This window comes from Sorex fumeus, unplaced genomic scaffold (genome assembly GCF_029834395.1).
Source record: "Sorex fumeus unplaced genomic scaffold, SorFum_2.1 ptg000055l, whole genome shotgun sequence".
Taxonomy (NCBI): Eukaryota; Metazoa; Chordata; class Mammalia; order Eulipotyphla; family Soricidae; genus Sorex; species Sorex fumeus.
Genome location: NW_026606112.1, coordinates 3,960,388 through 3,987,904, shown reverse-complemented (window position 1 = coordinate 3,987,904; position 27,517 = coordinate 3,960,388). Strand labels below are relative to the sequence as shown.

Sequence of the window (27,517 nt, the reverse complement as noted above, 5' to 3'; positions counted from 1 at the left end):
TCTAGTTTTTTTGAGAAACGTCCATGTTGTTTTTCAAAAAGGCTGGACCAGTCGGCATTCCCACCAACAGTGAAGGAGAGTCCCTTTCTCCCCACATCCACACCAACACTGGTTGCTTTTGTTCTTTTTGGCTGTGTGCCAGTCTCTGTGGTGTGAGATGATATCTCATTGTTGTTTTGATCTGGATCTCACTGATGATTAGTGATGAAGAGCATTTTTTCATATACCTTTTGGCCATTCAAATTTCTTCTTTGAGAAAATTTCTACTCATTTCATCGCCCTATTTTCTTATAATATTGAATTTTTTTTTCTTGTAGAGTTCAACCAGTGCCTTGTAGATCTTTGATATTTACCCCTTATCAAAAGGGTATTAGGTGAATATCCTTTCCTATTCTTTAGCCTGTCTTTCTTGGTTGCTGTTTTGTTTGAGGTGCAGAAGCGTCTTAGTTTAATGTAGTCTCATTTGTTTATCTTTGCTTCCACTTGCTTGGTCAATGGCATTTCATCTTTGAAGATAGTTTTAGCTTCAATTTCGTGGAGTGTTTTGCTGATCTTTTCCTCAGTGTACTTTATGGATTCTGGTCTGATGTTAAGGTCTTTATACCATTTGGATCTGACTTTTGTGCATGGTGTTAGGTAGAGGTCTGAGCCTTTTTTTTTTTTTGCATGTAGCTATTTAGTTTTGCCACCATCATTTGTTAAGGAGGCTTTTCTTGCTCCACTTTGTATTTCTTGCTCTCTTATCAAAGATTACATTATCATGTATTTGAGGGTGTGTGCAAGGATATTCCATTGGTCTGAGGATCTGGCTTTATTCCAGTGCCATGCTGTTTTAATTATTAGTGCTTTGTAGTATAATTTGAGGTTGAGGACAGTGATGCGTCCCATCTTTTTCCCCTAAGAATTGCTTTAGCTATTCATGAGGGTTTATTATTCCATATGAATTTCAGGAGTGTCTGATCAATTTCTTTGGAAAATGTCATGGGTATCCTTAAAAGAATTGCATTGCATCTGTATAATGCTTTGGAAAGTATTGCCATTTTGACAATGTTAATTCTCCTGATCCATGAGCAGGGGATATATTTCCATTTCCTCGTGTCCTCTTTTATTTCATGAAAGTAGTGTTTTGTAGTTTTCTTTGTACAGGTCCTTTACCTCCTTAGTTAAGCTGATTCCGAGGTACTTGATTTTCTGAAGCATGATTGTGAACAAGATTTTTTTTTCATATCACTTTCTTTCCTTTCATTATTTGCATATTGGAAAGCCATGAACTTTTGGGTTTTGATTTTATAGCCTGCAACTTTACTATACAAATCTATTGTTTTCAGTAGCTTTTTGGTAGAGGCTTTAGGGTTCTCTAAGTATAATATAATGTCATCTGCAAATAGTGAGAGCTTGATTTCTTCCTTTCCTATATGGATGCCTTTATTATCTTTTTCTTCCCTAACTGATATGGCAGATATTTCCAGTACTATATTGAATAGAAGTGGTGAGAGTGGCATCCTTGTCTTGTCCCTGATCTTAGAGGGAAAGCTTTTAGTTTTTCTCCATTGAGAATAATGCTTGCTATGGGCTTGTGGTAGATGGCTATATTGAGGAAAGTTCCTTCAGTTCCCATTTTGCTGAGAGTTTGCATCATAAACGGGTGCTGGATCTTGTCCCACGCTTTCTCTGCATCTATGATCATATGGTTTTTATCTTTTCTTTTATTGATATGGTGGATTGTGTTGATTGACTTGCAAATGTTAAATCATCCTTGCATCCCCTCTTGCTCATCATGTATGATCCTTTTTTTTTCTATTGGGGTCACACCCAGCAATGCACAGGAGTTACTGCCTGCTCATGCACTCAGAAATTACCCCTGGCGGTGCTCAGGGGACAATATGGGATGCTGAGAATCGAACCTGGGTCATCCATGTGCAAGGCACATGCCCTACCCTCTCTGTGTTATCACTCCAGCCCTTGTGTGATCTTTTTGATTGAGTTGTTGGATTCTATTTGCTAATATTTTGTTCAGGATCTTTGCATTCATGTTCACCAGGGGTAACAGCCTGTAATTTTCTTTTATTGTGGTGTCTCTGTCTGTCTTTGGTATTAGGGTGATATGTGCCTCATAGAAACTTACTTTTAGACTCTTGAGGTTGATGAAAGTGAATCACAACATCAGGCTTGTTTTAGAGTTGCATGACTGGCTTGCTGAAGTCTCCCGCTGGGAGCAGCATTTTCGTTAGCTGCCCGCCCTGTTGGCACAGGAGCACGATGAAGTGTGTCTGGCGGGCGTGGCCCAGATGTCCATAAGGATGGGTGACATCCGACGCGGCGTGAGCCAGGCCCTCAAGCATCCCAGCCGGGTCCTGAAAAGAGACTGTGGGGCCATCCTGGAGAGTATGAAGGTAGGCTGTTCCCGGTGTGCATGTCCACAGGGTGGAAAGCGCTCAGGAAATGGGTCTTTGAGCCATCCTGTGTTTCCAGCAATTCTCCGAGGCGGCGCAGCTATACGAAAAGGGCCTGTACTACGACAAGGCAGCATCTGTGTACATCCGCTGTAAGAACTGGTAAGCACGGGAGATGAACACGTTCCCCTCGCGCCCCCAGCCCCTTGGCCCTGCTACCTGGCCCTGCCCTACATCACCTTTTCTTCTCAGACAAGTTCACATGAGTAGCTTTTCTGGGTTGCTTTGGTTTGCGGAAGTTCCTGATCAGATAAAATTCCTCAGGGAAGGAAGAGCCTGGGAATGGTTGAACTGAACTTACCTTCTTTACCACCCCTGGCAAGAGAAAAGAGAACATGGTAGCTGGTTTTTACTTTTATTCATTTGTTTATTTTATTAAAGTACGGTGAGTTACAAAGTTATTGATAGTTGAATGTTTTGGTTTTGTTTAGGGGTCACACTCAGTGGTACTCCGGGTGTACTCCTGGCGGTGCTCAGGGAACCATAAGGATGCCAGGAATTGAACGCTGGTGGGCTGCATGCAAGGCAGATGCCCTGCCCGCTATACTGTCTCTCTGGCCTCCTGGTAGTTGAGCTTTGGGCATATATCAGTACCAATCCCACCACCAGTGTCAGCTTCCCTCCAGCAGTGTTCCCATGTTCCCTCCCCACCCCAACCCCCATCCCATGTTCCATCCCCACCTGACTGGGTTTTTTTGGTTATTATTATTATTGTTGTTGTTGTTGTTATTGTTGTTGTTATTATTGCTTTTGGGGTCACAGCTGGTGATGCTCAGGGGTTACTCCTGGCTCTGCACTCAGGAGTTACTCCTGGCAGTGCTTGGACAATCATATGGGATGCTGGGGATTGAACCCAGGGTGGCCATGTGCAAGGCAAATGCCCTACCCGCTGTCCTATGACTTTCTGGTTTTTAAATTCTAAAAGCTCTCACTTGCTCTTAGGAAGTTATTTTCTGAGAGAAGAGGGTGCTGCTACTCTTCTAAAAACGTCTTTCTAGGGTGAAAGTTGGAGAGCTTCTGCCACACGTGTCTTCTCCGAAGATCCACCTGCAGTATGCCAAAGCTAAAGAAGCAGATGGAAGGTTTGTGTGCTTCTCAGTGTATCTCAATTTAAAGGAATATGAGCGAGAGGCAAAAACAGAGAAAGACAGAAAGCTTATTTATCCCTAGCCTGGTCTGAAGTTACAGGGTACTATTAAATTTTTCCCAGACCTTGGAAATTTGAATAATTTTATGTATTCAAATGTAGATTACTCTCTTCTTTTGAGGTGCAAATACTCAGTTGACATTCTTACTGAATATGGCATGAAAATGAACTTATGCAACAGTCACTTAATTGGCTTTATATTCATAATGTTGGAATGCGGAAGGAAAGTGAATAGGAATTCCATCCTTGTGGCAGCACTGTTTAAGCCACAAAGCAGTATTGAAATATAGCAATGATAGTTCATACCCTCAATTTGTAAAGATCTGCAACTTAATAAGGAGCTCAAGGATGTAGAAGGACATGGGCTGAAGGCCAGAAATCCCGGAGAGGAAATAATTATGAAGCTGTATTTAATGCACACCTGAAAAGATCTCCCTCACTAATAATAATGGAAGCAGCAGTCTTACCCTATACCACAGTAAGGATTTATGTTATTTATTTATTTTACTTTTGATGAAGCAAGATAATTTTTATTGAATGAATCTTATTAAGATGTGAGGGGAGGGGCTGGAGCAGTAGCACAGTGGGTAAGGCGTTTGGTTTGCATGTAGCCGACCCAGATTCGATTCCCAGCATCCCATATGGTCCCCTGAGCGCCGCCAGGGGTAATTCCTGAGTGCAGAGCCAGGAGCAACCCCTGTGCATGGCCGAGTGTGACCCAAAAAGCAAAAAAAAAAAAAGTGAGGGGAGAGAAGGAGAGGAAGTATGGGGCTCGAGCCATAGGACAGTGGGTAGGGCACTTGTCCATTATTTGACCGACCAGCTTTCCATCCTGGGCTGGAGCTCTACCAGGAGTGACCCCTGAGAGCAGAGTCTGGAGTAAACACTGAGCACTGCTGGGTGTGGCTAAAGGAAGGAAGAACTTGATCAAGAGAGAACATGGGCCAAACAGACTTAGAGATATGCAAACAAAATTTGCATGTTCAAGGAAAACCCAAAATGTATGACTGGTGGAAGTATAAATATTTTTAATAACATTTGGCAGTATGCATGAAGATATTTTTAAAGGTTACTTGCTTACCCTTCAACTTTTTAAAACAGTAACCATAGGAACTTGAAATTTTATCATTTTTGCTTTTCTTTTTTGGGGGCCCCACCCAGCTTTGCTTAGGGCTCTGCACACAGGGATCATTCTTGGCAGGGCTTGGGGGACCATATGGGGCACTGGGAGTCAAACCCAAGTCAGCCTTGTGCAAGGCAAGCACCCTACCCACTGTACTATCTCTCCAGCCCCCTCTAAAATTCCGTCTTGAAATTGGGAAATGCCTGAGAGTGGGCAGAGACCTAAACTGTCCAGTTCCATCTAAAGGTCGCACAAAGATTCTACTTGTTACTACTGAAGGGTTTAAAAGGATAGAATTTTCTGTGTCCTCTAAAGTAAGTCTAGGTTACTGCTACAGTATTTCCCCTCCAAAAGACAAAAAACTGAAATTTTTTTGTCTTCGTTAGTTTGGGGGCTCCACCTGGCAGTGCTCTAAGCTTACTCCTAGCTCTGTCCTCAGCAATCACTCCTGACATTGCTCAGGAGGACCATATGGGGTGCCAGGAATTGAACCAGGACTGATCCATGCAAGCCAATCACCTTAACCCCTACATTATCTTTTAAGTTCCAAAAGATGAGTGAAATGTAAATGTATAGCCCCATGGTTCAGATAACACCATTTAGTACTGATATTTTATTGTTAGTTTATGAAGCCCTGAGAAGAACGTGTTTGGGTTTTGTTTGTTATTGTTTGCGACCCAACCAGTGTGTTTAGAGGCTACTACTAGGTGCTCAGGTGGCATCAGGGTTAGAACCGGGACCTCCAGTGTGCAGTGTATGAGCCCCTACGCCAAATATTTGCCTCTAAGAAAAACATACTTGGTGGGGCACAGAGGGAGGGGGCAGGAAAATGTCCAGTAGTGCTCGGGGCTGATTCCTGACTCGATCCTGAGATCTCCTCTGGTGGGGTTCAGGGAGCCACATGTGGTGCTAGGGATCAAACCTGGGTCGGGCATATGTTAGACAAGTGTCTCACTCTCTGTGCTCATCTCTGGTCCAGGAGAGCTTGCTTTTTTTTTGCGGGGGGGGGAGGTTGTCACATCCAGTTATACTCAGGGTTTACTCCTGGCTCTGCTCTCAGTAATCACTCCTGGTGGTGCTCGGAGAACTATATGGGATGCCAGGAATCAAACCTGTATCAGCCATGTACAAGGCAAATACCCAAATGCCCTACCTGCTCTACTATTGCTCCAGCCCCCAGAATATACATTAATGAAATGGTTCCTGGTGTTTGTTTGTTTGTTTGTTTCCAGTGAAAGAAAAAGCAGCTCAGGAAAATGAGCAGCCACATAGATAAAGAAAATACCCCTGTTGTTTATTGGAATCCACTCCCCCCTCAACATACACACACACACACACACACACACACACACACACACACACACACACACACACACACACAATGTGTCAGCGTTAAGAAAGTTTTTCTAAAACTAGGTACTTCTTGTAGATACAAAGAAGCTGTTGTGGCTTATGAGAATGCAAAGCAGTGGAACAGCGTCATCCGCATCTACCTGGATCAGCTCAATAACCCCGAGAAGGCCGTCAGTATCGTCAGAGAGACCCAGTCCCTGGATGGAGCCAAAATGGTAGCCAGGTAATGTCAGGCACCCCTAGGCTGGACCGCCCTGAAGCCAAGCCCCCAGTCAAGGAAAGACATTCAGATGGACTATTTTTATTAGGTCTAAGTGTTTAAATACAAAAGCTGCATCTTTTTCATTATTGGACGTGGGGATATACCTAACAGTGCTTAGGAGATACTCCAGGCTTTTTGCCTGAGGTCACACCCAGCAGTGCTCAGGGAACCTGTGTGGTGCCAGGGATCAGATCAGATTCAGGCCTCCCACATGCAGAGCCTGCACTCAACCCAGGGAATCTCTTTCTTTGTTCCCTAAAAGTCATTTATGAGGGTCAGTGTATGATTTTCATATTGTACATATTGTAAGCCTGTTCTTAAGAATTGCAGTTTACCCAAAAAAAGAAAAAGTTATTTTCAGTAGATTCTTCAGGGTGGAAGAAGATTTTACTTTGTAAATCACATTTACAAATTAAATTTGTTTTAAAAGAGAAGCCAAAGCTAATTAATGTGCGTTCTTGCAGGTTTTTCCTTCAGCTTGGTGACTATGGATCCGCCATCCAATTTCTTGTCATGTCCAAATGCTACATTGAGGCTTTCACGCTGGCTCAGCAGCACAACAAGATGGAAATCTATGCAGACATTATCGGTGAGGACTACTGCTCGCCCTGTTGCCTCTTTCAAGACTTTCAGCATACACATTTACTTTTAAAGCCCAGTAATAAGATTGCTGTCCCCCAAGCACATACACACAAATCATTTATACACAGACACACACATCTATTAAATACGACCACATACATGTTAAATAGAAATGTCTTTACTATCACCTTCGAAGTGATGGGAAATCGGAGGCCAGAGCAATAGTTCCAGAGGGAGGGCATTTGCCTTGCACACTGCCAACCCAGGTTCAATCCCCAGCATCCCATATGGTCCCCAAAGCACCATCAGGAGTAATGATTCCTGAGTGCAGAGCCAGGAGGAACCCTGAGCAGTGCCAGGTGTAGCAGGGCTATACACCAATGTGAAATTATCGGGTAAAAGATTTGGGGGCCTTGGAAGTGGCTCATGTTTCCCAGGTATGAGGCCCTGGGTTTGGTCCTCTGCACCTTCCCCTCAAAAAATAAGGGCCCTTTTTTCAAAAATTAGGGTCCTAGAGTTCTAGCTAGACTTCCACTCTAGGCCACATTCTCCCAAATCCTGCTATGTGTCACCTAGCAATAAGTTTCCACAATGATGTGTTTTCAAAACACAGAATGGTTTTGAAAAAGTAAAACTTTTCAAGGTGTTTTTAAAAATTGAGTTCAGGGGGCTGGAGTAATAGCACAGCGGGTAGGGCATTTGCCTTGCACGTGGCTGACCCAGGTTCGATACTCAGCATCCAGTATGGTCCCCCCTGAGCACCGCCAGGGATAATTCCTGAGTGCAGAGCCAGGAGTAACCCCTGTACATCCCCGCGTGTGACCCAAAAAGCAAAAAAAAAAAAAAAAATTGAGTTCAGTGGGTAGACACTTGCTGTGCATGTGACTGACTCAGGTTCTGTCCCTGGTGCCCCATATGGTCCCCTGAGCATACCGGGAGTGATCTGTGAATGCAGAGCCAGGAGTAAGCCTGAGCACTGCTTGGGTATGGCTGGAGAAAAAAATATGCAGGGTCACCTGGTGTATCAAAAGCCTCAGTTCCTTTCCTGACGCCTGCCCCACGGGAAAGGAACATGAGCAGTGTTTTGGCCCTGGGGTGATGTTGACGGCTTATGACGAATGTGGACGGTGGTAATAAGATTGATGTTTGCAGCCTGTTGGTAGAAGTTGCTAGCAGCCTGTTTGTGGATCGCTTGTTCTGTGATCCTTAGGGTAAGCAGGTGTTGTTCAGATGTCTCACTCGCCGACCTTCTGTTGTAGGTTCTGAAGATACGGCTAACGAAGACTACCAGAGCATCGCCTTGTATTTTGAAGGCGAGAAGAGATATTTTCAGGCAGGAAAGTTCTTCCTGCTGTGTGGCCAATACGCACGAGTTAGTATTTGCCAAGAAAATAGCTACTGGACCCCCAGTTACTGAAAATGTTTCAAAATATTTCGAAATGGTTGTTCCCAGATGTGACCCAGATTTAAAAATCTCAATGACCTTTAAAATTGGCCCATCCTGCAGTCAGGGAAATGCTGAGGTTTTATATGCGGGAGCCCTGGGTTCGCCTTGTGGTCTCCTGAGCCCCACCAGGGAGCAGCACCCAAGCACCACCAGCCCCACCCCACCCCCAACAGTGCCAACAGATTGTCCTGTCCCTCCCCCCAGCAAACCCTTAATCATCGCTCTCCTCTCTCTCTTCTTTAATTCTAGCTACCATAAGCCTCATCCAAACCATGGTCAGTTCACTCTGGATCATGGAGGGGTTTATTTTGATAAGTGAGGGGCACACCCAGCAGTGCTCAGGGCTTCTTCCTCCTATCTCTGTGCTCAGGGAATCACTCCTAGCAGTGCTCAGGAGATAATCTGTCATGCTGGGTATCAGATCGGGGTTAAGCATGTACAAGGCAAACACCTTACCCCGCCTCTCTCCCCCCCCATGCTCCCTCTCTCCTGCCCTTTTGATTATTGCGGTAGATTTTAGTTTCTTATTCCTGCCTTTCAGTTTCTTCTCATAATAGTTCAGCAGCTTCCTTGACCCCAAAAAGTGCTTGTTTTCTCTGCTGAACATCCCCTCACTGGGAACAGTGATGTTCAAGCAAGTGAAGGATGCTAGTAGGGCCATGGGGCCAAGTTCGGGCGGAAGCTGAGGACGGCCCCTGTGTGGGAGGAGTCACTGCTGTCACCAAGGAGCCTGACCTCTCAGGAGTCCGGGCCAGGAGAGCCACAGCAGATGGCGTTTCACAGGAACAAGTCTTGGTCCCCTGTTTCAGAGTTATGGCCCAGCGTGAGGAGATGGTCCAAGGGACTAAAGTGTATGCTGTGGTTACAGGTTTAGCTGCTGGTACCACATGGTCCCCTGAGCACCATTGAGTGTGGCCCCAAAACAAGTCAGAAAACAAAACTAGAGGCCCAGGGTTGGAGAAATAATTCAGCGGGTAGGACATTTACCCTGTACATGTCCAACCTGGGTTCATTCTCTGGTATCCCATATGGACACCCCACCCCCACCCCAGCTCTGCAAGGAGTGATTCCTGAGCACAGAGCCAAGAGCCCTGGTGTGACACGAAAAATAGTCAACCAAAAAATAGGGGCCCAGAGGTTTGTAAAATAGTGACCAAAAAACATGCCCTTTTGTGAGTTCAGCTTTTCGGTCGCCCGTGTCCTGCTTCTGACCTAGATCAAGTCCAGACTTCTGGGCCTTCTGCTCAGGGTGACCAGCTGGCCTGAGCTTCCCAGTCTGGCGTCCAACAGCATCCAGGAAAGAGCCCCACAGTCCCTCTTGCCTTTTCCCCTCCTTGTTCTCCACCTAGATTCCTCTCAGCGCTCTTGGCCACCGACACAATCCTTGTCCATCACTCAGGTCCTTTTCCAGAAGCTCAGACTCCTCCCCGGGCCTAACCTGCCTGCCCCAGATAGCGCCTGTGAAATGGGCCGTTGGCACTGCCCACTTACCCTTTAAGCTTTTAAGTCGGGACCACACCAGAGATTCTCGGGAGCTCTTCTTGGTTCTGTGCTCAGGAGTGATCCCTGGTGGTATTTACGGAACCATATGTTGGGGGGGGAGTGGGGGGAGGCAGGTTGGTTGAGAGGGGATCCAGCCAGGGTTTGCAGCAAATAAGCCAAGTGCCTTAGTCCCTGTTCTATCTCTCCAGTCCCTTGTCCTTTCAGCTTCTACTTAGTGTTTATTTTCGGGTGCTGGGGGTTGAACTTACTGCCCACGCATGCAAGGCATCCTCTTTACTGGCTGGCATCGCTGTCTCTTTAAGCTTTTAGAATCTTAAATGACCCTCGTGGTGCTGCTGGCTATTCAGGAATCAGACAGTCGCAGCTTAAAGTAATTTCCCTTAAGTTATCATCATCATACCCCACAGATGCAGATCACTTCATGTACCTAATACCAAAAAGGGCCAGACTTATCCTTCTCTGTAGCATATATACCTAGCTGAAAGTTTTCAGTTAATATTTGCCATAAATAAATGAACATAATTAAGTTTCCTATTCCAGGAAAGCATGATTTTCATTTCATCAGAAGCCAGAATCTGTTGGTTCACATGGTTTAATTTGGTTTTTCAGTTTTTAGGCTATACTCGGCCTTATAACTCTCTGTTATAAGACCTCCCACCATGTAACCCCGCTAGTTGAGACAAAATTATTTTCACAACTGTAACTACCTTGCTTGTGTGGAAGCTTTGCTTTTCCTGATGTAAAACAGTCTGGGAGTGTAACAAGTGTAACTGCTGTTCAATTTTCATTTCAGGCACTTAAACATTTCCTGAAATGTCCAAGCTCAGAAGAGAACATGGCCATAGAAATGGCCATTGAAACTGTGAGTAAATTCTGTGATGAAACTCTCAAGATTGCCGTACTTCAAAAAACTTCTTGAAGAAATCTCGCGTGCACGCAAAAGGGCACCGAGCAGTGTCCCATAGCTGCCCCCCGTATTACTTACCCTTAGTATGCCCTACCCCCGAGTGCTCACCCAGTACCTGCATCAAGCTCCTGCCGTCCCCAGCATGGGGCCAGCCTTCTCTCATTCCTACCCCACCCTCTCTCCAGGGACTATGTTTTTTTCTTTTTGGGTCACACCCGGTGATGCAGAGGGATTACTCCTGCTCTGCACTCAGGAACAACTACCTGGCGGTGCTCGGGGGACCATATGGGGGATACTGGGAATTGCACCCAGGTCTACCATGTGCAAGGCAAACGTCCTGCCCGCTGTGCTATCGCTCCAGCCCCCAAGGACTATTTTTAATCAATGATAAATACCTTATCTTTTTATTTGTCGATTACAAAGAAGCGGGAAAGATCTTTTAGGTATGACCTGTGTATAGTTAAGTGCCTGAACTTTACTGAGCACATCGATGGATTTTTCCTACATGTACATCCATCCCTTCACCTGTGTACATTTCCCACCACCAATGCCCCCAGTTTTCTTCTTGCCATCCCCCAACCCCCCCCTTTCTGGTAGTCACTTTCCCCCTCCCCTCTCCTTTTTCTTTTGGACATTATGCAGTACAGATACTGAGAGGTTATCAGGTATATCCCTTTAACGTTACAACTTTTAAACACAGTTGGCCTTCCTTCCTTCCTTCCCTTCTTCCTTCCTTCCTTCCTTCCTTCCTTCCTTCCTTCCTTCCCCTTTCCTTCTTCCCTCTCCCTCCCTTTTCTCTTCCTTCATCTCTCGCTCCCTCCCTCTCGCCGCCCTCCTTCCTCCTTTCTCTCCCCCTTTCTTTCTTTCTTTCTTTCTTTCTTTCTTTGTTTTTTTTTTCTTTCTTTCTGGGCCACACACAGCTGTGCTCAGGGCTTCCTCCTGGCTCTGCACTCAGGGATCACTCCTGGCGGGCTGGAGGACCACATGGAGTGCCAGGGATTGAACCCAGGTCAGCTGCATGCAAGGCCAGCTTCCTACCCACTGTCCTGTCTCCTCAGCTCCAGGTCTTTCTTTCTGTGGCAGATGATCATCCTTCCAGACCTCTCTCCTGTCCGATGTTCTGGTAGGAGATACAGCATTTACTGGTTTCTCTCTTACTAAAACAGGTCGGCCAGGCCAAAGATGAGGTGCTGACCACTCAGCTGATAGACCACCTCATGGGCGAGAGTGACGGCATGCCCAAGGTAGGGCGCGGAGCTGGGAGGTGGCTCCACTTCTGACCTGGGAGGGCTTTTAGAGGGACCTCGCATTTCAGAGGGCACTGCATTCCCATGCCAACCCTGTGCTGTGACCCGCTCATATCCAGGGACATTCCCCCATACCCACCTTGTTTTTCCTCAAATATCACTGAGTATCTTTTACAACGGACACTCCCAAAGCTGATGGTTAGAACATGGATCAGCTTCTGAAATACCAGCACATACTTCACTCCTCCTTGAGAAATGACAGCACCGGGAAGAGGCCCTGCTTGGCGCTGAGGGAAAAGCGCAGTGTAGACACACACCAGTCAGAACCGGCTTTCAAACAGCTCCCCGCGTCGGTCTGGGAGGCAGCCTCCTCGGAGTGGGCTCCCTGCTCAGAGAGACCCTGAGCTGCCCCTGCCCCTCCCCCCTCCCCGCCCTGCCACCTCTTGGAGCTCTGGGAGAGCTGCTGGCGAAGGAAGTGAGGATCACAGGTGTGAGTGAAGGAGCGAGAACAGTGGCGGCCAAAAAGGGCTGTGGCAGTCCCCGTCCCGCAAGGCCTTTCTCTGACAAAGATACAGAGTCTGGGTGGGCCGGGAGTCACCTCGGATGCCCCATCCAGCCATGTCCCCTCATTCTCTTCACGGGCAGCCTGTGACAAGGCTGTCGGTCACAGCATCAGGAAATGGGCAGAGGCCACAGAGCGTGGGACAGGCCGGAACACTTCCATGTCAGTGTGGAAAACCCTGGGGGTCCGCAGGTCTGGCCCCTCGTGTCCAAAGACGGGCCGTGTGCGAGCACTGAGAGAGACCGTGGAGTTGGGCAGGACTGCGGCCACCAAGGCGCTCCTGGGTCTGGAGAATTCCCGCTGGGCTTTCTCTTTCTCCCTGATGAGCCAGGTCCACTCCCCACCTCCCTCCCATGGAGGCTCTGGGGCCAAAAAGCAGTATTTAGGATGCTCCCGGCCGCGTCAAAGCATCAGTGCTTGATAAATGAATACTTGATCCACTGCGCTTTGCGATGCCACTTCCCCCTCCCATGAGGGGAGCTGCCAGTGATTCTCACTGACAAGGCCAAAGTGGTAGGTGCTTCCACCCCACGCTGATGAAGAAGACAGTGACATTTCCCTCGTGGTCTGTGTGGCAGGACGCCAAGTACCTGTTCCGCCTGTACATGGCGCTGAAGCAGTACCGGGAGGCGGCCCGCACAGCCATCATCATTGCCCGCGAGGAGCAGTCGGCAGGTATCCGACCCCCTCTCGTTCGCGGCCGGGTCCCCCGTCCCTACCTCGCTGCCCGGGAAGGGGCGCCCTTTCCTGACAGGAGCCTCACCTCACAGGTTCTTTGGTTTCAAGTTTTGGTGCCACACCCGTGGTGGTCCGGGACCCTCTGTGGTGCCAGGATTGAACCAGGGTTGGCTAGAGGTGGGCCGCGTGCCTGAGCCCTGTGCAGTCTGTCCAGCCCCTGAGAAGGCTGCTTGGAGCACAGAAGGCTGGAGAGAGGACAGTGGAATAACAACAGAAACCACTTTACGCTGCAATTCTTCTTTTTTTTCTTCTTTTTTTAAAATTTTTATTAGTGAAACACCATGAGGTAAAGTTGTAGACTTACAAATTTTTGTGCTTGGGTTTCAGTTATACAATGGTCGAGTATACCCATTCCTCCACCAGTGTTCATTCTCCACCAACACTGATCCTGGTATCCCTCCTATACCCCCGCCCCCAACCTGCCTCTTTGGCAGAGCATTCCCTTTTGTTCTCTCTCTCCTTTCGGGTGTTGTGGTTTGCAAAAGAAGCATTGAGTGGCAGTCATGTTTGGGCTATAGTCTACTTTCAGCATGCATCTCCCACCCCTGGAGGATCCTCCCAACACCCTTTATTTGGTGCTCCCTTCTTTATCTGAGCTGCCTTTTCCCCCAGCATGTGCGGCTGGCCTCCAAGCCATGGAGTGAACCTCCTGGTACTTATCTTGGCTATTCTTGGGTGTTAGTCTCCTATTTTGTTACTTTATGTTCCCCAGATGAATGCAATCTTTCTATGTCTGTCTCTCTCTATCTGACTCATTTCGCTTAACAAGATACTTTCCATGTAGTACCACTTGTATGTAAGTTTCATGACTTTGTCTTTTCTAACGGCTACATAGTACTCCATTGTGTAGATGTACCAAAGTTTCTTTAACCAGTCATCTGTTCTCAGGCACTCGGGTTTTTTCCAGATTCTGGCTATTGTGAACAGTGCATCTGATGCAGTTCTTGAGGGGCTGCAGAAAGTGCACGGGTCTCATGCTCTGCCATAAGGTCACCCTCCCCTTGCCCTGCCTCTCCTAAGGAAACTATCGGAATGCACACGACGTCCTCTTCAGTATGTACGCGGAGCTGAAATCCCAGAAGATCAAAATCCCCTCAGAGATGGCCACCAACCTCATGATCCTGCACAGCTACAGACTCGTGAAGGTGAGGCGAGGGGCAGCAGGTGCCGTCAAGTACAGGCGAAAAAGGCGCCTGGAGAAATGACAATAGCCTTCAGGAACAGCAGCCGGAGGGGTGGGGGTGGGGTGCAGGGCCGGGCACTAGCCAGCATGGGCGGGAGGAGGGGACCGGACAGCACTACTTCCGCGGGCCCTTGTGTGAACTGAGGGCCCAGTGCACCAAGAATCATTGGTTGGGCCTGCAGGATCCCTGGGGTGGTGTCCCCATCCCTCACGCTCAGCAGACGGCACCTGCTCCCAGAGGTGCGCCCAGTGTACCCCCTCCTCATCACAGACCCCCTACACTCCTCCAGCCCCGGTGCTCCCCAGCCACTGCCACCCCATCGCCTCCCACACTCACCCCCAGCTCTGCTCCGTTGGCAGGACCCGCACCCAGCAGTGCCCAGTCACGGGCGGACTTGGGGGCTGAGTCCTGTCAAGGGTCCAGGGCAGCGTTTCCCAGCCTAGGGCACCCCGTGTCAGGGAGGGGCCATGGGACCAGACACGGGGCTTGGGGGGGGCGGGGGGAGGGAACAGCAGGAAGGGAACAGGGTGGGCCCAGGGGACCCTTGCGCGCAAAGGGGGATGGGCACCCCCCTTGGAACACGCTTCGGGGACGCTGACGGGCGCTCTGGCCGTCTGTGTTCCAGATCCACGTGAAGAGCGGAGACCACATGAAGGGGGCGCGCATGCTCATCCGCGTGGCCAACAACATCAGCAAGTTCCCGTCCCGTAAGTGGCGGGACTCGCCCCGCGCGGCACGCACCGGGGGCCCCGGGGGACGTCCAGGCGCTTCCATTAGTGTCCCCTCGAAGGGGTCCTCCGGGAGTGTAGAATGGGGGTGCTGACCACACACACACACCCTGCCCGGCCACCAGGAAGTAGGTGCTGGACATACGCCGCTGCTCTGCCCGAGGCCTGGTCCAGCTGGGACCGTCACAGCCGCCCCCAGTGCAGGTGCCCGAGGGGCGCACGCAGGGCCACCAACTGGGCACGCATGCGCGCTACTGTGATCTGCGCCTCTTTTTCAGGTCAGCAAATGGGTCTGGGGGCTTGGGGGGAGAAAAAAATCGAGCCCCCGGCCCAGAGTCACACTGTCAGCTGACAGTCCACTGTCATCTTCAGGGATGTGTCACTGCAGCGTTCTGCAGGAAGGAGGCGTTGGTCACAGCCCCTGTTCTCTACGATTCCCGAGTAAACTGAGGATGTATCAGTGCGCGCAGCTGTCTGCTGATAACAGCTCTACTTTTTTTTTTTTTCCTTTTTTGGCTCAGCGATGCTCAAAGGTTCCTTCTGGCTCTGTACTCAGGAGTTACTCATGGTGATGCTCGGGGGACCATATGTGATACCAGGGATTGATCCCAGGTCGGCCATGTACAAGCAAGCACCCTTCCCACTGGACTCCAGCTCTATTTATTTATTTATTTTTAAAGAACAGCAAAATTTAAACATAGTTTTCACAGATCACAATATAGCACTTTTACCCCACCTGCTTTAAAAGTGTGGAAACCATATTCTGAGTGCACGAGTTGCCCACCTCTGCTTTCACTTCTTTGTTCTTTGTTACAAGAAAGATTTGGAAATCAGTTGTAGGCCCCGCTGGCACCGGGCAGACTCGCGCATGGCCGCTGCTGGGAATGGAAGGGGTTATGGCCTTTCCAGAGGGCAGCCGGGGCCCAGTGCTCAGAGCAGTCCTCGTTCCTCGGGCCAAGAAGTCAACTTCTGGGCTAGCTGTCCTGTGGAAATAACTAGATGTGTGGAGAGAGGTTGTGCAGGAAGTCATTCTGCTCCCTCCCCCATGCCTCAGTGCAGGCCTGTCTGATGCCTAGTGTCTCTGGGGAGGCTGGAAGGGTGTTGGTGAGGGGCTGGCATCAGGGTAAGGATCACGTGGAACAGGTCTGCAGGGCAACGGGCCTGAGGCCGCATGGTGGGGCTCCTTGCCCTTGAGCAGGGAACGGGCCTCTGCAGGGGCTGCGGGGTGGTGAGTGGCGTGAGCTGCATCCCCGCGGGCGAGGCCAGACCCTCAGCTCCCCGTTGTGCTGCAGACGTCGTCCCCATTCTGACGTCCACGGTCATCGAGTGCCACAGAGCCGGCCTGAGGAACTCGGCGTTCGTCTTCGCGGCTATCCTGATGAGGCCCGAGCACCGCAACAAGATAGATGCCAAGTACAAAAAGAAGATCGAGGCGATGGTCAGGTGGGCAGGGTCACCCCCCCACCCAGCAGCGAGTCACGTGTCACAGTGGCTCACGCACACGCTGCATGGACAGAGAGTGGTGGGAGACGGTGCAGCTGCCCGCAGAGACGAGTCAGAGCTGCCTGGCCCGGTCAGGGGCCACCTAGCCCAGTTAGGGGCCACCTAGCCCGGTTAGGAACTACCATACCCAGTCAGGGACTGCTTTGCCCGATCAAGGACCGCCTAGCCTGGTCAGGGGCCACCACCCTGGTCAGGGACCGTCTTTCCCAGTCAGGGACTGCTTTGCCTTGTCCAGGACCACCTGGCCCGTCAGGGGCCCTGGGAACCACACAGTGGTGGAGCCCAGGACCATGGCCACTGTCTTGTTGCCACCAGGGACAGATCCCCTCTTGTAGCTTGGCCCTGGGGAGCAGGTTTCTCACCTGCTGGGGCCACAGGAAGGCCACAGGGTTGGAGCGGGAAGCACAAGGTGACAGGTGGGGAAACACTGGTCTGCAGCTTAGAATGGCACATGGGGCGGTGTGCCCTGGTGTCGAGGGGGGTGGGGAAGGGGAAGGAAGAGCACCTCCCCCAGGCCTGCCGTCCCCTCTCACTGGCCATCACCCACACCCTGCTGAGACCCGACAGGCAACAAAGAGCACAAGAGCAGCTCTGTCTGTCCAAAAGGAGAAGTTCCTAGGTAGACAGGTAATAACTGCAGGGCCTGTACCCAGAGGGAATTCACTTCCCACTCTGTGGAGATGCCAGGCCTCTGGCTGGGAAGGAGGTGGGGGGGGGGGGGAGCAGTAGCTCCAATGTAGACAGAAAGGAAGACTCACTGCAGGCCTGCGCTGGTCAGGTGCAAACGTGTTCCAGGTAGAGATGGCATTTGGGCTGCCAGGGGGACCTCAGGCATCCCTGGACCATGACCCAGACTTCTGCCAAGGGATGGCCACACCAGGAGGGCAGGTGGCAGGACTTTATCATTAATGGGGCTCCGGGCAGCTTCTCCAGGCAGAGAACATGAAGCTGGAGAGGGCTCCGTGTGGCCGTCAGCCCTTTTAAAACAGCCGATCAGTTTCAGACCCATGATGAGGGAGCGAGGAAGTGCCCAAGCAGTGGCCTGTCGGGTCCTCCCTGCAAGAGAGTGCTCTCAGGGACTGAGTCCCAGCTAGAGAGAGAGCTCTGTCAGCCGTGGGCTTTCAGGGACTGAGGCCCAGTTGGATTTCAGCTCCTCCCTGTCTTCAGAGGCTCCAAAGCTTCCCATGGTTCCTGGCCAGCCCAGTGAGACGCACGGTGGTCACGGGAAGTTGGCTGGACAGTACTGGGGAGTCTCAACGGCATCCGTGCCCACTAGTGACAAGGCAGCAGCCAGCCAGCAGTCTGGAGGTCTGGCAAGAGAACCACCACCTCCTGCCACTTACAAGAGGCCGTGAGCTGAGCTCCCAGGCATGGGGCCAGCCCTAGTTTCACCCCCTTCCCTGTGTGGGGGCTGGAGCGCTGTGAGCCCGCCTGGCCCAGACCTCGGCTCTCTACGCAGCGGTGGGGCTGCTCGGCTGCTGCAGGCCAGCCGTCCAGTTCCTTCCCCCTTCCCTGCGGGGGGCTGGCGCATGGTGAGCCCAGTCTCAGGATCTCCGAGCCAGCAGCCATGGCCGTGCTCTCGGTTTCCAAAGGCGCCTTCCTGAGGGTTGAATTAAAACAATGCCTGGCTCTTCCAGGAGACCAGATACCTCAGAGACAGAAGAGGTCACCACCCCATGCCCCTTCTGCGACTTTCTTCTCCCAGAGTGTGGACTCCTCTGCCCCGGGTGTAAGAACAGCCTCCCATACTGCATCGCCACAGTAAGTGTCTTCATGATGAAATGCACCAGGCAGCAGGGCCCAGCCCGCAGATGGCCCAGCTGAAAGCTGGGTTTGTGTGCTTAAATACACAGCACTCAGGCCCAGGGCAGCGCCGCTCTCAGCTGCCGAGTCTGCCACGCGACAGCCGTCCATGGCACCAGCCACCTCCTGGGGGGACTGCTGAGGGGACATGCTCAGGAATGACTCGGTGCATGGGGGGATCATATGGGCTGATGCACATGGCTCCGGTTGGTGGCTGACGCACTGTACTGTCCCCTTCCCCTAAGTGGAGGGTCTCACCAGTCTTACCATCAGGGCTCATTATTAGAAAACTTAGAAGGGAAACATCAAGGCACTCGTGTCACAAAAACAAGGACCACACAACTGACAGGCCCTGGCTTCATCCCTGGTTAGCTACCCACCCACATGACACCCCCCCCCCCCCCCCGAACCATGCAGCAGGTCATTGGGCCATGGGCACTTCACACATCACAGACAGCCTGACTTGCATGGACTTGTCCCACCCCCAGGGTCGTCACATGGTGAAGAATGACTGGACGGTGTGTCCCCACTGTGACTTCCCTGCACTGTACTCAGAATTTAAAATGTAAGTGTGCTTCATTCCACTCGGTGAGTCTCTCCAAAGGCGGAGCCCCCCTCCTCCACCCCCTCCCAGAAAATCCCAGCCTTTGCTTCTGAAGTCTCGGGGCATGTGCCCGTTCCTGACAAGCTCTGAAGACCCCGGGTCTTTCTAGAAGAGCCGCCTCTGGTGTTTTACTTTTTTTTATTGTTTTTTTTTTTTTTTTTTTTTGCTCTTTGGGTCACACCCAGCGATGCACAGGGGTTACTCCTGGCTCTACACTCAGGAATTACCCCTGGCGGTGCTCAGGGGACCATATGGGATGCTGCAAATTGAACCCGGGTCAGTTGCGTGCAAGGCAAACACCCTACCCACTGTGCTATTGCTTCAGCCCCGCCTCTGGTGTTTTAACACGTCAGCCAGCAAAGGGGATCTTGCCCACATCTGAATATTCCTGATTGAGTCCCATGAGGAGCCACCCGGGAGCGGCCTGGCAGGGTCCGAAGGGAAGGGGCCATGCCCGCTAAGCTGCTTTTCCTCCCCCCAGCCTGCTACACACCGAGAGCACCTGTCCCATGTGCTCCGAGAGGTTGAAGCCCACCCAGCTGAAGAGAGTCACAGACTGCGCCCCGTACCTGAAGGCAGAGGTGGAGCAGTAGCTGGCCCAGGTGAGTGCCTGCCCCATTCCCGTCCGTCCCAGTAGCTCCCTGTGCAGCTAGGGGTAGGAATAGCCCGGTGGCTCTTGGCTGTATTAAGATGCTGGGCCGGGAGTGGAGCTCAGTGGTAGAGCACTCGCCGTGTGTGTGTAAGGCCCGGGGTTTGATCTCTCGCACCCAAAACAAAACAAAAAAATGCCAAAAATATTGTGTAGTGCAAGGCACGTGTTCCGGTAAGTAATCTAAAAGTTTTTAATCTAGAAAAGGAGCATAATAATGCTTCATCTATTTCATTAAAAAAATGTTTTTGAGCCATACCTGGCAATGCTCAGGGATTTTTTTTCCAGTGTGCCTGGAGTCACCCATACGCAAGGTCAGCCATGTACAAGATACTTACTCTTTGTACTGTCTTTCTTACCCCAAATAACTCATTTTAAAAGAAAAAAGAAAAAAAAAAGAATCAAATCAGAAACAGAAAACCAATGAAGCCAAAAGATTTTTTGGGAAAAAAAAGTCAAGGAAACTGATAAATCTCTAACAAGCTATAAAAGGAGAAAAGAGAAACAGTTATCAGTGTCAGAGATGAAATTGAAGAGTTCACTATTCTAGGTCAGAAAACTGCTATAAACTTGGATGAAATGAACTTATTCCTTGAAAAACACAAACTACCATTCTTACCACAATGAAACAGGTAAATTCTGAAGAGTTCTACTTGTTTTGTTTTTTAAATTTTCAATAAAGTGAAATAATTTTTCTTTCCTTTCTTTCTCTCCGTCTCTCTTTCTCCCTCTCTGCCTTACCTGGTTGTGCTTAGAGCTTGCAGTTTTCACTAATTTTTTTTTTTTTAAGCAACGTGAGGGGGAAAGAGGGAAATAAATGTTCAGAGATAACACAGGCTTCTCCAGAGGGAAAAAAATCTTAAAATTTTTAACAAAAGTAAAGGCCCTCCCGTTGATCATCGATTTGCTCGAGCGGGCCCAGTAACGTCTCCATTGGAGACTTTGTTGTTACTGTGTTTGGCATATCGAATACGTCACGGGGAGCTTGCCAGGCTCTGCCCTGCGGGCGAGATACTCTCGGTAGCTTGCCGGGCTCTCCGAGAGGGGCGGAGGAATCGAACTCGGGTCGGCCATGTTGGCCGTTTGTAAGGCGAATGCCCTACCCGCTGTGCTATCGCTCCAGCCCCAAAATTTAGTGAGTGGTCCCAAGGTCAACCTAAAGTCAACCTGCAGCAAAATTTTTAACAAAAAAGATCAATTTTTACATTAAAAGTTCTGAAATTTTAAGTTGTCTACATTTAACAGAGTGGAGATAGTAAGAATCAATAATTTCTAAATGGAGTTCCATTTCCTTTCATAGAAGCCCGCCAAGTATTTGTCGGAGGGCCAGCTTAGTGGCCACAGTTCCTTTAACCACTGTGCCAAAAGCTCCTTACGACTTCCACAAAAATGCAAGTGGTTTTCTTGGTCAGAAGATCTTTTTCTCCTCATTTGTACCCTTCTGGTCTGCAGTGTTTCTGTAGTGAGATGTGCTTGAGTCTTATGTGGGGGTAGGGGGTGTGGCTTCCCTTATTTCTCTCAGCAGTAGTAAGATGCAGTGGCTGGGGTCAAACCCGGCCCCCCATGTAAAGTGTGCACTCTTCACCCCTACAACCTTCTCCCCAGCCCCCTGGGAATTCCTTTCTATGTGGCTGCTTGCTTTTTCACTTCTTGCTTTGAATCTCTTTGATTTTTGCATTTCAGTCAAAAACAAGTCTTGATGCATATCTACTGATGCTTTGTTATTAGAACTCTTTAAGCCCCTGACATGGATGTCTAATCCCTTCTCAACTTGGGGCAATTTTCCTACAATTTCCTCAAATGGAAATTCTGCACATTGGGACCAGAAACATAGTATAGCCGGTAGGGCACTTGCTGTGCATGTGGCCAACCTGAATTCAATCCCCGGCATCCCATATGGTCTCCCAAACATCACTAGGAGTAATTCCCGAGTGCAGGCAGGAGAGCCCAAGCATCACGGTGTGGTCTAAAGTCAAAACAAAAAAATTCTGCACAGGCCCCAATGTGAATTTAGTTCCTCTTGAGACTGTCTCATACAGCTCCCCCCCCCCACCCAGTCCCCCAAATTGAATCGCCATGAATTACAACTTTACAGTCATTCATAAGTTTCAGTATACGTTCCAGCAACCAATCCCTTCACTAGTGTCCACTCTCTTCCACTCATGCCCGAGTTTCCCTCCCACCCCGCAGAGGCTCCCCTCCATCAGCCTTACTGTTCCCTCCCACCGCCACCCTAGTGGCAAGCTTCCTCCTGCAGAACAGCTCTCCTGCTCAGTTCTATTCCTTTGTGCATTTGTTGTTCCCCTGTGTTTTTTTATAAACTGCATATGAGAGCAATCACTCATCAGCCATCTCCCTTTGACTACCTTTCCAGATCCATCCATGGAGCAATAAGCTGCATGACCTCATCTTCTCTTATGGTCAAGTAGTATTTCATCGTGTGTGTGTGTACCATAGATGATCCATCTTCCAGATTTGTATATCTGAACACATATTTTAAACCTTCTGCTTTAGGTTAAGAAAATTATATGTACTTTTTTTGTTGTTGTTTTTTATCAGCACTTGCGATGTTTCTTAATAGAAGCATTAATCATAGTTCTGGCGTGGTATTCACTGTCACTTGTCTCTAAATAAATTTTTCTTCTTTTGATTTCTTCTTTACCCCATTGGTTATTCAGCAGCAAATTTAATCTCCACATATTTGTAAACTCTTCTTGTAAAATATGTCTAGTTTCATACCAGCAGAACCGGAAGATATGACTGTCAGCTGAAGTCTGAGCTCGTGTTGCCACCTAATCTAAGACCTGTCTTAGGCTATGTATGTTATGTATGTTCTGTAAAGCACAGCTGGCAGCTCTCCTTACTGACCTATCTGGATGCTCTCGTACTGACTGAAGAGGGATATTTAAGTGCACCTCTGCTATTATTGCCATCTCTCCCTGTATCTGTGTGCAGTTCCTATGTTAGGTGCATAAATGTACACTCTTGTGGAAATACCCTTTTATTATTATATAATGACTTTTTTGTCAGTGATAAGAGCCAACCTCGGTTTCATTTGCATGGCCTATCTTTTTCTGTTCCTTTACTTTGTGTCCTTACATCTAAACTGAGTCTCTTATAGACAGCATAGGTGGATGCTGGGTGTTCCCCCCCCCCCCCCCGGCTTTCAACTCTTCTGAGACTTAGTCCATTTATATTAACAGGAATTGTAATTAGAAAGTAATTGCATTAAGCTCTACTATCCCTCCAGCCCCTCACACACGACCTTAACCAACAGAGTTCTCTTCTTTCAAGAGTTCACACCTCTCTAATTTCTACCTGCTTTTAACTATTCACCAATGCCTTTGAATAGTTACTGTATTGTTTCCTTAGGCTCATAAGTAATATCCACTAGCGATTTAATTTATAACTTTACCACTTCTAATACCAGAACCTGGCTTATGCTTTTAATCTCCATAGACTCTGCTGCTCCCTTCATTAGCACTCGGTCGGTCTCCGTGAGTCTGGAAAGTTCCTAGGTACCTTCTTCTTATGTAGTGATAGAGATGGAACCCATTGTTCATGGACTTGTTTTCAGACAAGTGACTAACGGGGTTTAATTTTGAGAAAAACTAGTTACAAATTTCTAAATACCTACCTTGTATTTTCTCATTCTTCCCAATGAGATCATCTTCCTCTTCCTTCCTTTATAAGATTCAACAGTTTACTCACATAATTATAATTGTGTCAGGTGCCAGCAAGCAAAGCCAGAGTTGAGGATTGGAATTCAATAGTGATTACAGACCGGCCATTTCGTTGATGGCTTTGCACCAGGTCCCCAGTACTTGCTCTTGGCTCTGTGCTTGGGGAACCATATGATTCTGGGATCACACTCGAACACACTTCAGCCTATTAAGCCTCTGAGCCCCGCCGACATGGGACAGCCTGCCTGGAGGGTACACTTCTGTTCCCGTTCCTCATCCCAGAAACCAGCAATATGCCTGGTTTTTTACCTGATGCCAGTTCTTACCGACAACCCTTCTGAAGGCATGTGAATTTTTTGTCCTTTCTAGATAAAATGTTCCTGAGAAGATACCATTTTGTCCATAACAGACTGTTTCTAGCCTCGCTGGACTGAGAGATGGCCCTTCCTGGATACAGAAAAATAAAGGCACCCCTCCAGCTCACTGCTTGCAAGTTCTGTAGCTCATGACATGTCACCTGTCTTTTGTATATTTCCTCTTCAAAGCCTTACAATCTACACCTGTACTATATAGTAACCTATCATTGTAAATATTAAGCTTTTTGATAACTTTTATATTTTAAAATATTTCCTTTAAAATAAAATTGTTAGCTAGATATTTACAATGTTTTTTTTTTTACCCACTGGATTTGGAGACAGAAAGAAATGACGGAAAATAGCTTTTGAAACACACAGTAAAGTTTGGGCAGCACAAAAGTTTATACAAATCAAGCTATTTAACATTATCAGTCCTATAAAACATCAAGTCAATTAAATCAACATTTGAAAGAATGTATAAGCTCTTGTATATCCTGAGTTGTTACACTACATTTGTGGGTTCCTTTCACAAAATTAAATCCTTCAGTTTCCTTGAAGGTGAGATCCTCCCCCAATCACATACATGCCGTAATTTTATCCTTGCCATTCAAGGCAGTGCCACCCAAGGCAGAGCAGACAGAAGCTGTTACATGGTGTGACATGAAACGAACCAGACAGTATTTCCAGGGTGGGGCCCTGAGCATCACAGGCCTGCAGTCAGAGCACCAGTAATGTCTCCCAGCATCCTCACACACAATGTCGCCAGTCTTCAGAACCATCCTTGCCTCCCAAAGGCTGGCAAGGAAAGGGGAGAAGCTGCTGCCTTCCTGGTACCCTCATTTTCCTGTCATCACTGGTGGGATGTGGAAGGCTGGGAGGGCAGCCACAGGCACTTGGGATTTGTGAGGCTATGTACGTGAGTGGCGGGTGTAGTAACTGCACCAGTACCCCGTTTAGGAAGGGCACCTGGACCCAGAGTGACATGCTCCTTGTTAACCATTTTAAGAGGCCAAATAATACGGCTGCAAATCACAGACAAGAACTACTAAGTCAAGCGGCTAGGAAATGACTTAGACTCAATGGCTCTCACAGGAAGCAAGGACATCCTTTCATGCAAACAGACGCAGGATTCAGTTGCTCCCATGCAGATCTACCAGTCACCCCGGTATTCACAATCACCCCACTGAAGATCCAGTCCCAACACAGGCCACCTGGATTAGCCACCAAACTTGTGAACTCACCAAGGCCTACTGCCCTGAATAGCAGCCAGACACATCATGGCCATGCGAGCTCAGACAAGACCCCTTCTGTCTTCAGTCACTGCCTCGAATCCCACAAAAAACTAAAATATCATTATTATGCCAACCACACATGGCAGAAGTGCATTAGTCATTAAAAACAACCCTAAATGAACACACGTGGGGACCCAACTCACATATCCTCCTGCAAGGAGAGGCAGTCTCCTGCCCGTCCTCGAAGAGGTATGAGGCTGAGTGACTGGCTACCCAAAAGCAACCAAAAGAGGAAAACAAGCAGAGGAAAACCACATTCATCCCATCAATCAGGAATCTGTCCCCGAAGGTGAGGGCTTCAACAAAGAATAGCATGGCTGGGTGGGCAAAAATTTAAGGCACGTTTTCCACTCCCACAAGCATAGAATCTTCATGAAAGACATTTTCCACTCTGGCAAATACATTTGAACAGACTAAGAACTTCATGCCTCGTCTCCCAAAGATGATGATCAGCTCCTCTAGGGCAGGGGGCGGTATCCGGACTTTAGCATCCTTCCGGCATGCTTGACCCACAGGGAGCACATCCCACCGGAGCATTTCCCAACAAGATGGAAACAGCAGGACAACACAGCTCCGGGCAGCTTCCCTGGCACAGAGAACTGAACAAGTCCCATGAAGGGAGCCCCCGCAGGGGATAACAACAGACCCAAACCTCCCAGGACCAGACCAAAGCCAGTGTTCACTTAGTCCCAGGTCACAGTGGAACTGAGTCTGCCCCAGCCTAGCCCCAAAAGGTCTGAACTGACAGGGGAGAGCTGGGAAGTGCAATGCTCTTGCAGCCAAAAGCCACGCCTTGTCTTGGTAACATGGCGCGGGAAAGGGGTCCCAGACACAGGCAGCAGCACTCAGAGGTCAGTGCAAGGTGATAGAGCGGGAGTGCAGGACCTGACTTCAACTGCCAAACTACTGGATTTTGTGTAAAATAGCGGGAGTTTTTTTGTTTTTGGTATCCAGTCATCTCCAAGTGAACAACGAATGTAATAGATCAATAATATTTTACAAGATGAGATCTTAAAAATCTGTACATGGACCACCACGGGGATCATTTTTCCTTCCTCACTGTGAGATAGCTGACAGGGTACAAATACTCAGCTCTATGTGGTGAATGTTTTGTATCATAATTTATTTACAAAATTTCACCGTGTTGATAGTTAACTCCCTTTAAAATATTTGCTGTTGGTCCTATAAAGGCCATCTGAAGTTCTTAAACCTGTAAAAGTTCCCGTAGTACCCACCACTGCTCCTGGGGATATTCTTAACTGAAACCTAATACCGAACTAACATGTGGTTCTGAGTTGTGGTTTCTACAGTCATTTGGAAACAAACCCTCGCTGGACAGGCCAGCAGTGGGGGCCAGCAGTTCTCTCAGCCTGTGAGAGGAGAGCCTGGGCCTGCTGGTGCTGTGCTCCCAGCAGTGCCACGTCCACTGCTGATGCCACCAGGTGGCCCGTCATGCACAAACACAGCACCCTCCAGACCAGGGCCAATGGGGACAAGGATAAAGTGGCCGACAGCAGTGAAAAGCAGGTTCATTTCTTGGAACTTTTTCCTTTTCCTTTTCTGGGCTCCTTATCTTTTTCTGATTTGGAAGGCTTTGGAGCTTTCGTCTTTTTCTGCTGGAAGGAAAACACACAAAAACAGTTAATACGGGACCAGGGACTAAGACCCCAAGCCACATGGCAGCGGGGTGTGCCGTCCCTCCCCATCTGCCGGCCCCTGGGGGTCCCAGCTGTCACACCCACTAACTGCCTCTGGATGCCATTTAACGGCCTTGATCCAGAGACTCACAAATGAATCCTGGAATGGATTAGCTCACTGCAGCTCCGGACCCCAATCATTTACAATTTTAGAATTCCGGGACATCTCATGATATTCATAATAAGCAATAGAAAATAAATTATCTAGCATCTGCCTGTGACAGGCAGGCCTGAGTGGTGGCGGGAAAATTCAAAATAATGGTGGTGGAAAGGTGTAAAGGTGGTGGGATTAATGTTGAAGTATTGAATGTAATCAATTAATGGAAACAACCTTATGAAAATAAAATTTAAAAATTAAAAAAAAAAAACCAAAAAACAAAAACATACACATGTCACCTCATAGGGCAAATGGGAGACTGGGCTTATGGCATAAATGGTTTCCATCTTTCCTCCCACAGTTGAGGATGTTTTACTCCGGGGAACTCTGACAGGCAGTTCAACGACTATAGCAAAGTAGAAGCAGAATGGCTGGGTTATAAATGCCATTCTTGGTCATGCTGGGAAAAAAAATGTGTGTTGGTGGATAAAACACCAATAGCCAAATAGGTGCATTCTGACCTCTAAAAAGTCAAAAAAAGTAAGTCACTCTTCTGAGCAAGCAGTCTGTGACTATTAAGACGATGGCCTACTTTCT

The 27,517-nt window shown here is 48.7% G+C and overlaps 2 protein-coding genes across 3 annotated transcripts in view; one reads left to right on the top strand and one right to left on the bottom strand.

Moving 5' to 3' along the window:
* Positions 1 to 24,133, top strand: part of WDR19 (WD repeat domain 19) — a 69,870-nt gene extending 45,737 nt beyond the window's left edge. Inside the window, exons 22-37 of the mRNA XM_056125621.1 lie at positions 2,253 to 2,393; positions 2,473 to 2,555; positions 3,452 to 3,535; positions 6,153 to 6,299; positions 6,803 to 6,927; positions 8,180 to 8,292; positions 10,664 to 10,732; positions 11,944 to 12,021; positions 13,165 to 13,261; positions 14,345 to 14,469; positions 15,134 to 15,215; positions 16,529 to 16,679; positions 18,377 to 18,500; positions 19,031 to 19,107; positions 19,628 to 19,748; positions 23,848 to 24,133. Of these exons, the coding sequence (XP_055981596.1) occupies positions 2,253 to 2,393; positions 2,473 to 2,555; positions 3,452 to 3,535; positions 6,153 to 6,299; positions 6,803 to 6,927; positions 8,180 to 8,292; positions 10,664 to 10,732; positions 11,944 to 12,021; positions 13,165 to 13,261; positions 14,345 to 14,469; positions 15,134 to 15,215; positions 16,529 to 16,679; positions 18,377 to 18,500; positions 19,031 to 19,107; positions 19,628 to 19,739 (1,608 nt within the window). The 3' untranslated portion in view covers positions 19,740 to 19,748; positions 23,848 to 24,133. The remainder of the gene's footprint in view (positions 1 to 2,252; positions 2,394 to 2,472; positions 2,556 to 3,451; positions 3,536 to 6,152; positions 6,300 to 6,802; positions 6,928 to 8,179; positions 8,293 to 10,663; positions 10,733 to 11,943; positions 12,022 to 13,164; positions 13,262 to 14,344; positions 14,470 to 15,133; positions 15,216 to 16,528; positions 16,680 to 18,376; positions 18,501 to 19,030; positions 19,108 to 19,627; positions 19,749 to 23,847) is intronic.
* Positions 24,134 to 25,904: 1,771 nt separating this feature from the next.
* The window catches only part of RFC1 (replication factor C subunit 1), a 61,396-nt gene continuing 59,783 nt past the window's right edge, over positions 25,905 to 27,517 (bottom strand). Inside the window, exon 25 of one of the 2 annotated variants that reach the window (XM_056125614.1) lies at positions 25,905 to 26,742. In XM_056125614.1, coding sequence (XP_055981589.1) covers positions 26,656 to 26,742 — 87 coding nt within the window. In that variant the 3' untranslated portion in view covers positions 25,905 to 26,655. The remainder of the gene's footprint in view (positions 26,743 to 27,517) is intronic. The other variant, XM_056125615.1, reaches the window with a different exon arrangement.